Here is a 14,439-nt window from a genome sequence, read left to right as displayed (position 1 = left end):
GCACTGCAGTGAGGTTTTTGAAAGGAGTCACTTGTCTCCATCCACCAGTTAGAGAGATGGTTCTTTTGTGGGACCTTAATATTGTCTTAGCGGCTCTTATAGGACCTCTGTTTGAGCCTCTGACAACTTCTTCTGTCTACCTTCTGTGTCAGAAAACTGCCTTCCTTGTGATAATGTCTACAAGAGAGAGGTTGAGTCACAGGCTTTGATGGCGGAGCCTTCTTGCAGGCAATTTTCTATAGACAAAGTAACCCCACAGTGACACCCTGGATGGTTTCCCAGTTTCACTTGAACCAAACTATATTTACCAGTGTTCTTCCCTAAGCAGCATTCAACTCTAGAGGAACAGCATCTTCAAACATTGGATGTCAGGCAATGTTGAGTTTTTTTAATCTGGATAGGACCAAACCTTTCCTCTTCTCATCTTGTTAGTCTTCAAAGACTGATTGACCCTTCATTCAGTCTGAGTATGAAACAAAAACTATCTCCAGATGGATAATTTCCTCTCATGACAGCATATGAAGTAGATCAGGCTATGCTTCCTCAATGGCTGCATCTACTTGAAGAAGAAAAGTGTTACTTACCTGTAACTGCTGTTCTTCAAAATGTGATGTAGATGTGTGTTCCACAACCCACCCTCAGTCCCCTCCACATCAGAGTCAGGACTTTGTTTGGTGAGAAGAAACTCCGGGTCAGGATGGCACTGCCTTTCCATGGCTAGGTGAAGTCTAGGGCTGCAGGGTGTGAGTGCTACCCCTACTGGTACTGCTCCTCAAAGTTCTGTGACTCCAGTGTGCTAGGCATGCACACACCTAAGTAGAATACATGTCTGCTTCACATCTTGAAGAACAACTGTTACAGGCAGGTAATTTTTTAACATTAATTATATTGTGTAGCGACTAGCATAGGTGTTTGTAGTGAGGTAATATTTGGATTCTTTGATTATGAAATGAAATTTTATAATCTCTTACATCTAACTTATTTTTGAGTTGCTATTTTTTTCCCCCGGTAACTTTAGGTGACAAAATTAAAGGTGGGTTTTTGTGATGTGTTTCATAGATTTTAAGGTGAGAAGGAACCATCTGGTCTGACCTTCTGCAAAACACAGGCCAGAGAATTTCAGTCAGTAATTCATGAGTGATGAAGGATTGTATGGCAATAAGGAATTGGCTATTCATTCATAGAGTTTAAGGTCAGAAGGGTCCACTAGATCAACTAGACTCACCTCCTATATATATCACAGGCCACCAACACTACCCAGCATCTGAGCACTTAACCCAACAATCAAAATTAAACCAAAGTATTATGACCTATTGAAGACTAGACTATTATGTGCCACAGGCAGAGAATAGGAGGGAGCAAGGTGCACCAATGTCTGAGGCCCCTGCAAAGGCAGGGAGATGATTAAGTGAACTACCCACATAATCGGGGGAATAATCATTTCCTGATCATTTTTTTAAAGGTTTAGAAGTTTTGTAAACTGTACAATATTTTTGCAAGGGTGCTATATATGGTTACCCATAAAATTTACATGCAACCTTAACTGGTTTTGCTCCCGCCCCAGGTGGGGGGAATGGGCTGTATTTCTCATATAAATAATAGTTCCTGATGCCACTCATGCCTGTTGCACCAGACTTTTCACAATGCATATGAAATTTCACTAATTCTTGCCAGCAGACATTCTGTAGAAAGGTTTTTGTCTATGGAACTGGGAAGAAAGCTACATTTGTAGAACCCTATTCCAGAAAGAGATCAATAGTTAAGGTGTGGGAAGGTGCGGGTATGGTTGGGTTTTTTGGTTGGTTGGGTCTTTTTTCCTTCATTATTCACTGGAGTTTTGTTTTCCTTTCTTGTGATCTTTTGTCTCAATATAAATGGCAACACTGGGCATAATAACCAAGCATTCCTCCCACATTTTACTATACTTACTTTTCATGTTGTCCCTTATGAATCATACTTCAAAAAGTGACAAAGAGTCCTGTGGCATAGACTAACAGAATTATTGGAGCATAAGCTTTCGTGGATGAATACCCACTTCGTCAGATGCATGTGGTGGAAATTTCCAGAGGCAGGTATAAATATGCAGGCAAGAATCACTCTAGAGATAACAAGGTTAGTTCAGTCAGGGAGGATGAGGCCCTCTTCTAGCAGTGGAGGTGTGAAAACCAAGGGAGGAGAAACTGCTTTTGTAGTTGGTTAGCCATTCACAGTCTTTGTTTAATCCTGAGGTGATGGTGTCAAATTTGCAAATGAACTGAAGTTCAGCAGTTTCTCTTTGGAGTCTGGTCCTGAAGTTTTTTTGCTGCAGGATGGCTACCTTTAAATCCGCTATTGTGTGTCCAGGGAGATTGAAGTGTTCTCCTATAGGTTTTTGTATATTGCCATTCCTAATATCTGAGTTGTGTACATTTATCTTTTTATGTAAGGATTGTCCAGTTTGGCCGATGTACATAGCAGAGGGGCATTGCTGGCACATGATGGCATATATTACATTGGTGGACGTGCAAGTGAATGAACCGGTGATGTTGTGGCTAATCTGGTTAGGCCCTGTGATGGTGTCACTGGTGTAAATATGTGGGCAGAGTTGGCATCGAGGTTGTTGCATGGATTGGTTCCTGAGTTAGAGTGACTATGGTGCGGTGTATGGTTGCTGGTGAGAATATGCTTAATATTTGCGGGTTGTCTGTGGACAAGGACTGGCCTGCCTCCCAAGGCCTGTGAAAGCGAGGGATCATTGTCCAGGATGGGTTGTAGATCACTGATGATGTGTTGGAGAGGTTTTAGCTGAGGACTGTAGGTGATGGCCAGTGGAGTTCTGTTGGTTTCTTTCTTGGGCTTGTCTTGCAGCAGGAGGCTTCTGGGTACATGTCTGGTTCTGTTGATTTGTTTCCTTATTTCCCCATGTGGGTATCATAGTTTTGAGAATGCTTGGTGAAGATCTTGTAGGTGTTGGTCTCTGTCTGAGGGGTTGGAACAAATGCAGTTATACCTCAGTGCTTGGCTGTAGACAATGGATCATGTGGTGTGTCTGGGATGGAAGCTGGAGGCATGAAGGTAGGCATAGCGGTCGGTGGGTTTTCGGTATAGGGTGGTGTTAATATAACCATCACTTATTTGTACCGTGGTGTCTAGGAAGTGGACCTCCTGTTTAGATTGGTCCAGGCTGAGGTTGATGGTGGGGTGGAAGCTGTTGAAATCGTGGTGGATTTCTTCCAGAGTCTCCTTCCCATAGGTCCAGATGATGAAGATATCATCAATGTAGTGTAGGTAGAGAAGGGGCGTGAGTGGACAAGAGCTGAGCAGGGGTGGCTCCAGGCCCCAGCATGTCAAGCGCGTGCTTGGGGTGGCACGCCACAGGGGGCGCTCTGCCGGTCGCCAGGAGGGCAGCAGGCGGCTCCGGTGGACCTCCCGCAGACGTGCCTGCAGAGGGTCCGCTGGTCCCGTGGGTTTGGTGGAGCATCCGCAGGCACCCCTGCGGGAGGTCCACCGCAGCCGCAGGACCGGCGACCGGCAGAGCGCCTCCCTGCGGCATGACGCCGTGCTTGGGGCAGCAAAATGGCTAGAGCCGCCCCTGGAGCTGAGGAAGCGTTGTTCCAGGTCAGCCATAAAAATGTTGGCTGACCTGGGGCCATGCGGGTGCCCATAGCGATGCCAGTGGTCTGGAGGTATATATTGTCACCAAATTTGAAATAATTGTACGTGAGGATAAAGTCACAGAGCTCAGCAACCAGTTGTGCTGTGGCATCATCAGGGATACTGTTCCTGACAGCTTGTATTCCATCTGTGTGTGGGATTTTTGTGTAGAAAGACTCCACATCCATGGTGGCTAGGATAGTGTTTTCTGTTTTTCAACACTATTTTTAAACCAGTACGTATATAGTAGATGGTGTGTCTGTTTCTTTCCATTTTCCTCCTCTGGCAGTCCTTTGTCTGAAGTTGGTTGAAGAATATAAATTGGCACTGACCTCCTTTCTATCTCTGCAGCCCTTGCTTTTAAATACCCCGTATAGTCCTAGTATATGTGTACTGTTGGTAAGCAGATAAAGCACACTTGCCTGAGAAAGAAAAGCTACTCTAAGATGTGAATTAAATAATGGCCATGAGTCAAAGTAATTTTCCTTTTTATAATAGCTGCCTTATTCATGGGTGAATGTTTCCAAGGATTACTTTTTCTGTTAAAAAAAAAAAAAAAAAAAAAAAAAAGCAGAATTAGTTAACACGTTTTTCATGTGTGATGTTAAACCTGAATCTCCTGATTTTTAATACAAAACATCTGAGAGTATTTTACTTGAAAGTCTTAAGTAAAATAAACTACGCATTGTTCTAGCGTGCCATTAAGCTTTTGTCTCCATTAAGAAACTTCAATAATCAATACCTCTTTATAAGCATTATTTATAAAATAATTGTTTCCAAGGATTATGATGATATAATTCCATTTCTGGAACATACTTTTAAATTAGTTTTAGAATTAAACGGTTCTGGTACTCTCAATTACATTATATCTAGAACAAATTTTCAGAACATAGCTGAGAAAGAAGCTTGCAACTTAAAATGGTATTTTTTTCCCCCACAGATGGAAAGGTTGAAGTGACAAAAGAAGGTGTGAAACTGTGTACCATGGGACCTGGCAAAGTATTTGGGGAGCTAGCCATCCTTTACAATTGTACCCGGACAGCAACCGTCAAAAGTAAGACAATTTTAGAATTTAAATGTTTCAAAATATTCACGCAGCTATTAATGCTTGGCTTGATTACAGTTAGGTCAGTTGTCAGTTTCATAGGGGTTCTTGATTGAAAAACATTATTAAAATATTTCAGATTTATTAATTTAGTCACCTTTTTCCAAATTGGTTTTGGATATTGTAGCATGGATATGTTGTACTCTGGAATGAGTTTCATTCTTTGCATTTCAGCAGAGTTGATGTTTTCTTTGCTGGAAGGATTTTATAAAAAAGAAAAGCCAAGTTTCTACCTCCTTAAATTGTGTTGTGTCTGCAATAAATTTTCCCTCACTCAAACTTTTTAAACTCATGAAAACGAGAGAATATTTTCCCATATTAAACAAAAGGAATTTGAGTAACCCAGTTGTTACTGAAGTACAATGAACAATCCCTCTTCTGTATGTTGGAAAGACTGGTGGCAGCTAATAGATGCAAACTGTTTTGGCATCATCCACTTTATCATTCCAAACTGTTTCACTTTCTACTTCTGCTAGGAAGGTCAGACAAGGAGCTTCACTGACAGTGATGTCATTTGTTTGGGCTGAACCCCTGATGTACCTGCTTGTTTTATGTGTTAATTTAAGTCTTTTTATGATGATTATTCTCTGCACTATGGATTTGAAGAAGAAAGGAAGAAAATGTCTCACTTGTGCAGGACATTCAGCTCTGACTTTGTTCTAGTAGAAACATCCCACATTTGTGTTGTGACATGTTAGCTCATCCAAGAGCGCAGCCTGTGGCTAATTCAGTGCCTTCTCTTGCTATATTCTGAGGTTTAAGGATCAGAAGTTTGATAGTGAAGAGTTTGGCTAGGAGGGCAAAGACTGAGATCATCATACCACATGACCTCAGGTCTTGAAAATGTGGGCAGTTTTCTTTCTGAGGGTGCCATAGGATTTAGTATCTCCGTAGTCTCCCATTGCACTCCAAACCTGCTGTGCACATTCTCAGCCAACACACCACAGTGTGGAGCCAAAGGGAGCTTTGGTATGGGGATGAATGCAGAATGGTAAGTCCCTGTCTTTATTTTCCCCCCTCCATGGTGATGTATTATATGAGGAGGATGCTAGAATTTCAAATGTGGTTGCACCAGATAAGAAAATGTCCAGTAGCTTACAGGTTTAGCCTTCAGAAAGATCTCTATAAGAATTGGAGATACATATTTTTTGGCAGGTCAATTTCAACTCTGTGAAATAGCTGGTTAATGTATATTGGAATGCCCCTGATTCTAAAAGTCCCTTTTTTTGCAACACAAGCTGACAAGCAGCTGGATGATGCTCATCCCCATGTTAAATACAGTTGCCATATTCCATTGTTCCTCTGTAAAACAATGTGTTCTAGGAACATGCTGTGCAAAAATGTGTTGAGAGGTGTGAGGGAAATTTTTACCTCATACATGAGAATTTAAAAAAAAAATCTGTCATGTAAAATGAGATTACAGGAGGTCGTTCAGACTTATGTTCACACATTCAGAACCAGGGATAGTAAAATACACTGACAGCCCTTTCTGATCTTGAAAATAAGAAGATGGTGATGACCTGTGAAATATAGAAACCAATGAGACATGTCAGACTCTGTATGGAAGAGAAAAAATTGAAAATGCCCAACCTAAAAAAAAAAAGCAGAATTATGGCAGAAATAACAGAAAGGTAAAGGTAGTTAAATGTCCTGGAAAACCAAATCTCTTCACAGTCACAGACAATGTGGCCAAAGTAATCAGTCATTGCAAGAGAATGGGAATGAGAAGAAGACAATGAATTTCTACAACAGAAAATAAGGAGATAGTTGTTTGTTTGTTATTATTAATGTTGACTTTTGCATGCTGTTCATTTCCAGCCAGCAAATGAACAGACAAGAAAACAGTAACTGTATTGCTAGTCATTGTTAGTTTTATTATACTTATTATTTCTCACTCTGTCCTTTCTCATTAGCCTTCTTCTAAACTGTTGATTGGTGTCTAGTTGTAACTGCATCTTTCTTTGCTTATTAAATTAGGGGCACTAGTAAGGTTGGTACTATTGCCACCCTGAAAGACCTTTTCCTTAAGAAAGAAGTAGGAAGCATTATTATTACGCATTCTCTTGCTTTCCCACTGGCATGTTAAAATGGTAGTAATTATGCACCTTCTTCTGTAGGCAGCTGTTGTGAATGTAATCTCATTTAGAATGCTAACAAGTGATTTTAATGCAATTTCTCTCTCTCATTATTGCACTAGTAAGTGAGTGGCAGTCATGACTATAATCAACTCTATATCCTTTCAAGTCTAGTGACGTGAGGTCACCATTTGACTTTTTTGGAACCAATTTGGCTAGACCTACATGTATATATCCATGATTTTGAGGTGCATAGAACATTTTATGAGACATTATTGACTAATAAATTATAACAATAGCCACTGACAATCTTATTAAAACATCTATGGGGTTTTTTTATTTTTTCTTAGTCTAAACAATTAGTAAACATACTTGTTAAAATTCTAGAAAGTCAAGTGCTAGTAAGAATGATAAGTCTGAGGGGAATGATTCAGCTGAAACAAGTACCTTGGAGAGTAAGCTGCTAATTCTTTATTTGAGGAAGTAGATTGACTGAATAACTGTGATAAAAGTAAACATTCATCTGATTTTACTGATGGTTTTAGTAAACATTCATCTGGTTTACTGATGGTTTCATCTGGTTTTACTGATTATAAGATATACTAAGGGACATATTTTGTCTTCTATGAAAAAAAGTTAAAAGAAAAACATTCTGTAGTAAACCACTGTCCCCATGCCTCTTCTCGTCCTCCTATCCAGGACCTCAAACTTAACCATGAACAGATTAAATCTGGCAATCCTAACCAGACCAGAAATAGCTACTTATAAAGTTTGTAAAAGCAAATTGTAATAAGAGGCACAACACTTTGAAAACATGCACAAATGAAGGTGATGAATGAACCTGTCTTAGGCCTGGTCTACACTAGGAGTTTATGTCGAATTTAGCAGCGTTAATTCGATTTAACCGTGCAACCGTCCACACCAGGAAGCTAATTAGTTCGACCTAGAGGGCTCTTTAGTTCGAATTCGGTACTCCACCCCGACGAGGGGAGTAGCGCTAAATTCGACATGGCTATGTCGAGTTAGCCTATGTGTGGACGGAAATCGACCTTAGTAGCTCCGGGAGCTATCCCACAGTGCACCACTGTGTTGACGCTCTGGACAGCAGTCCGAGCTCAGATGTTCTGATCAGCCATACAGGAAAAGCCCCGGGAAAATTTGAATTCCTTTTCCTGTCTGGCCATTTTGAATCTCAGTTCCTGGTTGGACATCGGGGCGAGCTCAGCAGCACCGGCAGCGATGCAGAGCTCTCCAGCAGAGGGGTCCATGCAATCTCAGAGTAGAAAGAGGGCCCCAGCATGGACTGACCGGGAAGTCTTGGATCTGATCGCTGTGTGGGGCGATGAGTCTGTGCTTTCAGAGCTGCGCTCTAAAAAACGGAATGCAAAGACCTACGAGAAGGTCTCCAAAGCCATGGCACTCAGAGGATACAGCCGGGATGCAACGCAGTGCCGCGTGAAAATCAAGGACCTGAGACAAGGCTACCAAAAAATCAAAGCGGCAAACGGACGCTCTGGAGCCCAGCCCCAGACATGCCGCTTCTACGAGGCACTGCATGCCATTCTCGGTGGGTCTGCCACCACTGCCCCACCCGTGACCGTGGACTCTGAGGATGGGATAGTGTCGAGGGGCAGTTTCTCGGCGATGTTCGCGGATGGGGAAAATGAGGAAGGGTTTGTGGAGGACGAGGCAGGCGACAGCGCTTACAATACTGATTTCCCCGACAGCCAGGATCTCTTCATCAGCCTCACAGAGATCCCCTACCAACCCTCCCCGGCCGTTAACCCGGACTCTGAATCAGGGGAAGGATCAGTCGGTAAGTGCTATAAACATGTAAACATTTATTTTTTTAAAAACAGGAATAAAAACTATATGAAAAGAAGGTCAATACATATAGGGATCGATCAGAAATCCTCTTGGGACACTTCCACGAAGCTCTCGTAGAGGTACTCAAAAAGCCTCCGCAGGAGGTTCCTGGGGAGAGGTGCCTTATTGGGTGCTCCGTGGAAGCACACTCTTCTGCGCCAGGCCATCCTGAGGTACAGTGGGAGCATTGCCTCGACCAGCATGGCAGCATAGGGCCCTGGTCTGTGCAGGGATTCACGCAGCATGCACTCTCTGTCTCTCCTAGTGACCCGCCTCAGGGTGATCTCGCTCGGCGACTGCTGCATCTAATTAGGGGAATTACTGTAATGTTACTATTGTGAATGCTTGACTTTTCCTTTGCATAACAATGACCGTCGTTTAACAGCCACGTGGTGGAGGCTGCAGAGGGAAAGCATACAGGGATCTTTCCCGGGGACAGCCACGAGGGGCTGGAACAGGGTCAGACTTTATGCTTTCCAGATGGCCTGCAGCAGGAGGGCACTGCTATCCATTAACTGTTAAGCAGCCTAAAGTTTATGGCTTACCAGGCCTGGCTGCTACACGGATTCTGCTGTCCTGCCCCGCTTGTCCGATCTCCAGTGCAAGACCCCAGGCAATGAAAGCGAATGCCGAAAATTCGAACTTGTCCTGAGAGCACATGAGATAGGTGCCCTGTATGGTCTTGTTCACAGAAACTGAGTAGACTGTGTTCAGTGTTCGCAAACATGTATCTTTGGAAGGAAATCACTTCCTTTTTCCCATCACACAGCTGCGGCTCTTTCCCGAACTGCCCCGGCATCCCCCTCACAGAGGCTGGCGCAGATTAGGCGGCGAAAGAAAAAGACTCGGGACGACATGTTCACTGAACTGATGGCCTGCTCCAGAGCCGAAGCGGCCCAGCAGAGCCAGTGGAGGGAGACCCTCTCTCAGCAGCAGCGCTCACACAGCGAACGGGAGGACAGGTGGCGGCAGGAAGACCAGTAGGCGACTCAAACGTTGCTTGGACTAATGAGGGAGCAAACGGACACGCTCCGGCGCCTTGTGGATGTTCTGCAGGACCGCAGGCAGGAGCAGAGTGCCCCCCTGAACTGTATCTGCAACCGCCCTCCCCCGCCACAAAGTCCTGTCCCCCCCCTCACCCAAAATCACAAGAAGGAGGGGCGCTAGGGGCCGTGAAAACTGTCACTCCACCCCAGCAGAGCGCTCATGTACCAAACAGCTCTCATTCCCTAAAGTATGAGAATTGCTTCCCTTCCTGGCTCACCCGATCCAAAATCCCAGTTTCATCCCCCAACTGTGTAGTTGAGTATTAAAAATAGTTTGCTGTTCATTACTGTTTCCGTCATGTTTCTTTGCAGAAGACTTTGTGTGAAGGGGAGATAGGGGTTTGTTAATTGCATAGGACACACAGAGTGCAGTCACTAGGCACCCGGGTCACTCTGGGAGGTGTCTGCTGCCCCAGGTCAGTCTGGGAGGTGTATGCTGCCCCAGGGTCCGAGTGCCTGGCATCCACAAATGGCAAGGCAGGCTGCCCTTACCATGCCCTTCCACCCTAGCCATGAACCTCTCCGATGCCCTGAGCCCCAGCCAGAGCCATCATCCCCCTACACCTACTCACCCTTCCCACACACCCCTCACCCCTTCCTGCAAACCCACCCCTTCCTGCACACCCTCCTGTAACCGTCCTCCCTCCAGAGACCGCTGTAGGAGCAGGAGCCTGTCAGTCCTCGAGTGTAGAAGCGGTCTGTACATCACTGCACACCGTACCCACCACAGTCTGTGTCCCTGTTTGAACCCTTTAACGCGAATTCGTTAGTAAAGAAAACTTTGTTAATTAAAAATGTTCCAATAACTTTATTTTTAAACGTCTGTTGGAAGGGGGGAAACCTGGTGAACGGGGTATGTAACCGCTGAAAAAAGTCAATAGTAACTGAAACAGGGCAGGTTCAGCTTCTCTGTAAAGAGACTGGACAGGCATAGGTTACCCTGCTCTCTGAGGAACCTAGCTTTCAAAGCCTCCCGGATGCACAGCGCTTCCCGCTGGGCTCTTCTAATCGCACGGGTGTCTGACTGAGCGTAATCAGCAGCCAGGCGATTTGCCTCAACCTCCCATCCCGCCATAAAGGTCTCCCCCTTGCTCTCACAGAGATTGTGGAGCACACAGCAAGCTGCAATAACAATGGGGATATTGGTTTTGCTGAGATCCGAGCGAGTCAGTAAGCTCCTCCATCTCCCCTTGAGACGTCCGAAAGCACACTCCACCACCATTCTGCACTTGCTCAGCCGGTAGTTGAAGAGCTCCTTGTCACTGTCCAGGGCGCCTGTATAGGGCTTCATGAGCCAGGGCATTAGCGGGTAGGCTGGGTCCCCGAGGATCACTGTAGGCATCTCCACATCCCCAACAGTTATTTTGTGGTCCGGGAAGAAACTACCTTCCTGCAGGCGTCTAAACAGACAAGAGTTCCTGAAAACACGCGCGTCATGAACCTTGCCCGGCCACCCGATGTAGATGTTGGTAAAACGTCCCCTATGGTCCACCAGTGCTTGCAGCACCATTGAAAAGTAGCCCTTTCGGTTAATATACTGGCTGGCCTGGTGGGCCGGTCCCAGGATAGGGATGTGAGTGCCATCTATAGCCCCACCGCAGTTTGGGAATCCCATCGCGGCGAAGCCATCTATGATGACCTGGATGTTTCCCAGGGTCACTACCTTTGAGAGCAGTAGGTCAACGATTGCGTGGGCTACTTGCATCACAGCAACCCCCACGGTAGATTTGCCCATGCCAAAGTGGTTCACTACTGACCGGTAGCTCTCTGGCGTTGCAAGTTTCCAGAGGGCTATGGCCACTCGCTTCTGCACACTCAGGGCTGCTCGCATCCGGGTGTCCTGGCGCTTCAGGGCAGGGGCCAGCAAGTCACACAGTTCAAGGAAAGTGCCTTTACGCATCCTGAAGTTTCGCAGCCACTGTGATTCATCCCAGACCTGCAGCACTATGCGGTCCCACCAGTCCGTGCTTGTTTCCCGGGCCCAGAATCGCCGTCCCATAGCATGAACGTGACCCATTGCCACCATGATCTCCGCGGCGCGGGATCCCGTGCTTTGTGAGAGGTCTGTGCCACTCTCACACTTCATGTCCTCACCACGCTGCCGGAGTCTCCTCGCCCGATTTCTCAGCAGCTGACTGTGGAAGAGGTGGACGATAAGGTGCGAGGAGTTGACAATGGCCATAAGTGCAGCGATGATCGCAGCGGGCTCCATGCTCGCAGTGCTGTGGCGTCCGCGCTGTCACTGACCAGAAAAGTGCGCTAACAGATTTCCCACCGGCGCTTTCAGGGAGGGAGGGCGGGAGTGACGGTTGAATGACGACAGTTACCCAAAACCACCCTCAACACATTTTTCCCCCAGCAGGCATTGGGGGCTCTACCCAGCATTCCAATGGGAAGCGGGGACTGCGGGAACTGTGGGATAGCTGCCCAGAATGCACCGCTTCCAATGTGGATGCTTGCCCCGTTAGTGTGGACTCACAAAGTCAAATTAGTGTCCTTAGTGTGGATACACAAATTCGACTTCATAAGGTCGAATCCACAAATTCGACCTAAGTTAAATCGAACTACTCTTGTAGTGTAGACATACCCTTACTGATGAAAGGTGTTCTGCAGCTGGTTAAAATAGGGAAATAAACAGACTTAAGTCTCTTATGATCAACTGGTGAATGCAATTCTTTTTTTCATCACTTCCATTTAAAAGTAACTTGACTTGTGATATACAAGAAAGAAATTGTGATGAAAATGTTTAAGTCTCTGACAACTAAATCTGGTCATTCCTTCAGCAACAACCAAAATCTGCTGATTTCCTAGCTAGATAGAGAATTGCAGGGTAATCTCATAGAGGAGGTCTGTCATTTTGTCTTGTCTTGGCCCAGACTTAAATTATAAAGCCAGATGAGACTACTATGATCATCTAGTCTGACCTCCTGTATACCACAGACAGTAGGACTTCCTTGAATGAATTCCTGTTTGTATTATAGCATATCTTTTGGGAAAAAACAGTCATTTATATTCTCCATTAGTGGAAATGTTTATCACAATGCTTGGTAAGCTATTCCAATGGCTAGGTATCCTCATTGTTAAAATTTTACTCTTTACTTTTAGTCTGAATTTGTCTAGCTTCAATTTTCAGCCACTGGAACTTGCCATACCTTAGTGTGGTGGAATGAAGGGCCCTCTATGCTCAGATTTTTTGTTCCTTATATAGGTCTGTGATCAAGCCACCGCTTAACCTTTTCTTTGTTTAGATAGACTCAAGCAGCTCAACTTGTTTATCACAATAATACATATTTTCTATTCCTTTAATCATTCTTGTGGCTCTTCCTTGAAACTTCTCCAATTTATCATCTTCCTTCTTGAATTGTGGGCACCAGAACTGGACACAGTATTCCATTAGTGGTCATGCCAGTGCCAAATACAGAGGTAATATAACCTCCTTCTCAAGATTCTTCTGTTTATACATCCAAGGATTGCATTAGCTCTTTTGGGTATGGATTTGCATTGGGAGTTCATGTTCAACTGATTATCCACCATGAGCCCCAAGTCCTTTTCAGAGCCACTGTTTTCCGTGACAGAGTTCCACCATCCTGCAAACCTACATTTTGTTCTTAGATGTATGACTTTATTAACCATATAAAAACACACATTGTTTGCTTGCATCCAGGTTACTGAGCAACCTAGAAAGACCTATATCAGACACCTGTCCTCTTTATTATTTATCATTAATGGTTTTGTTTTCTTCCAGTTCATTAATAAAAATATTAAATAACATAAGGCTAAGAACCAGTCCCTGTATGACACCACTAGAAACACATAAGCAGTGCTGCTAAGTAAACATCAGATTGAATGAAGGTGTGATTCACTGGGAAAACAGTCCTAAGCAGGGTCTGAAGTTCCCTGGGATGCTGATGAAATTTCCTGATCATTCCTGATTGGTTATTCAGTTCCCTCATGAAGTCTGAAGTCATGAAGTTGTGCTCAATGTTACCAATTTCCAAGCTGTCTGATGAATGCTTCTACCCCATCATGCATGAACTGATCACTCATATTCTGCCCCGAGAGAACAGCTCAGCTCATTAGATGTCATCAAGGTATGCTAAGCATGCCACCCAGGATAAATTATTGCAGGTTTTAGAAAGGAGTGATAGCTGATCATTCAGAGAAACCAGCATGTGTACTCTGAATTCAGAATGCCAAACTGGTACTTCATCTAATAAGTGCCACTTCACATAAGCATTACAGGAGTTGCAGCTGCAGGAAACTCATGCCATTGCAGAGCAATTTAAACAGTCCAGAATTCATTGGCTGACCTTTATTGAAGCTCACTAGTAGCACACATTTTTAAACACTTTCTTAGAAGCATGAGCCTGATGGTCTATGAAACAGTGAAACTATGAGACATAGGTACAAAGTTTGGGATCTGTGTAATAAGAATTTTGTTCTTAGTTGTTGCATTAGCACCATGCATGGGCACTGCCCTACACCACTTCTACTGAAAGTGAGAATCGTTGGCTACTCCCTGAAATGTCCTGAATCTGCATTCACCTGTTGTGTGTCCTAGCATAAAAGAGGCTATTGTCTTCAGTAGAAACACCAGAAACATACCTCACAAGGGCAGGCTCAGCACCAGAGTTGATTTATCAAGATAATTTGCTAAAGAGTCACATTTCCTGAGAATTGAAAGCTGTTGTTCATAGACATCCTCAGTCATCTT

The 14,439-nt window shown here is 44.5% G+C and overlaps 1 protein-coding gene across 7 annotated transcripts in view; it reads left to right on the top strand.

The window, feature by feature from the left end:
* The window catches only part of PRKG1 (protein kinase cGMP-dependent 1), a 924,943-nt gene that overhangs the window by 363,000 nt on the left and 547,504 nt on the right, over nucleotides 1–14,439 (top strand). For all 7 annotated transcript variants that reach the window (XM_045024165.1, XM_045024169.1, XM_045024166.1 and 4 more), the window contains one exon: nucleotides 4,574–4,687. In XM_045024165.1, coding sequence (XP_044880100.1) covers nucleotides 4,574–4,687 — 114 coding nt within the window. The remainder of the gene's footprint in view (nucleotides 1–4,573; nucleotides 4,688–14,439) is intronic.

The sequence above is a fragment of the Mauremys mutica genome, chromosome 7 (genome assembly GCF_020497125.1).
Source record: "Mauremys mutica isolate MM-2020 ecotype Southern chromosome 7, ASM2049712v1, whole genome shotgun sequence".
Taxonomy (NCBI): domain Eukaryota; kingdom Metazoa; phylum Chordata; order Testudines; family Geoemydidae; genus Mauremys; species Mauremys mutica.
The sequence above is the reverse complement of the archived record's forward strand: the minus strand, read 5'-3'. Positions and strand labels throughout refer to the sequence as shown.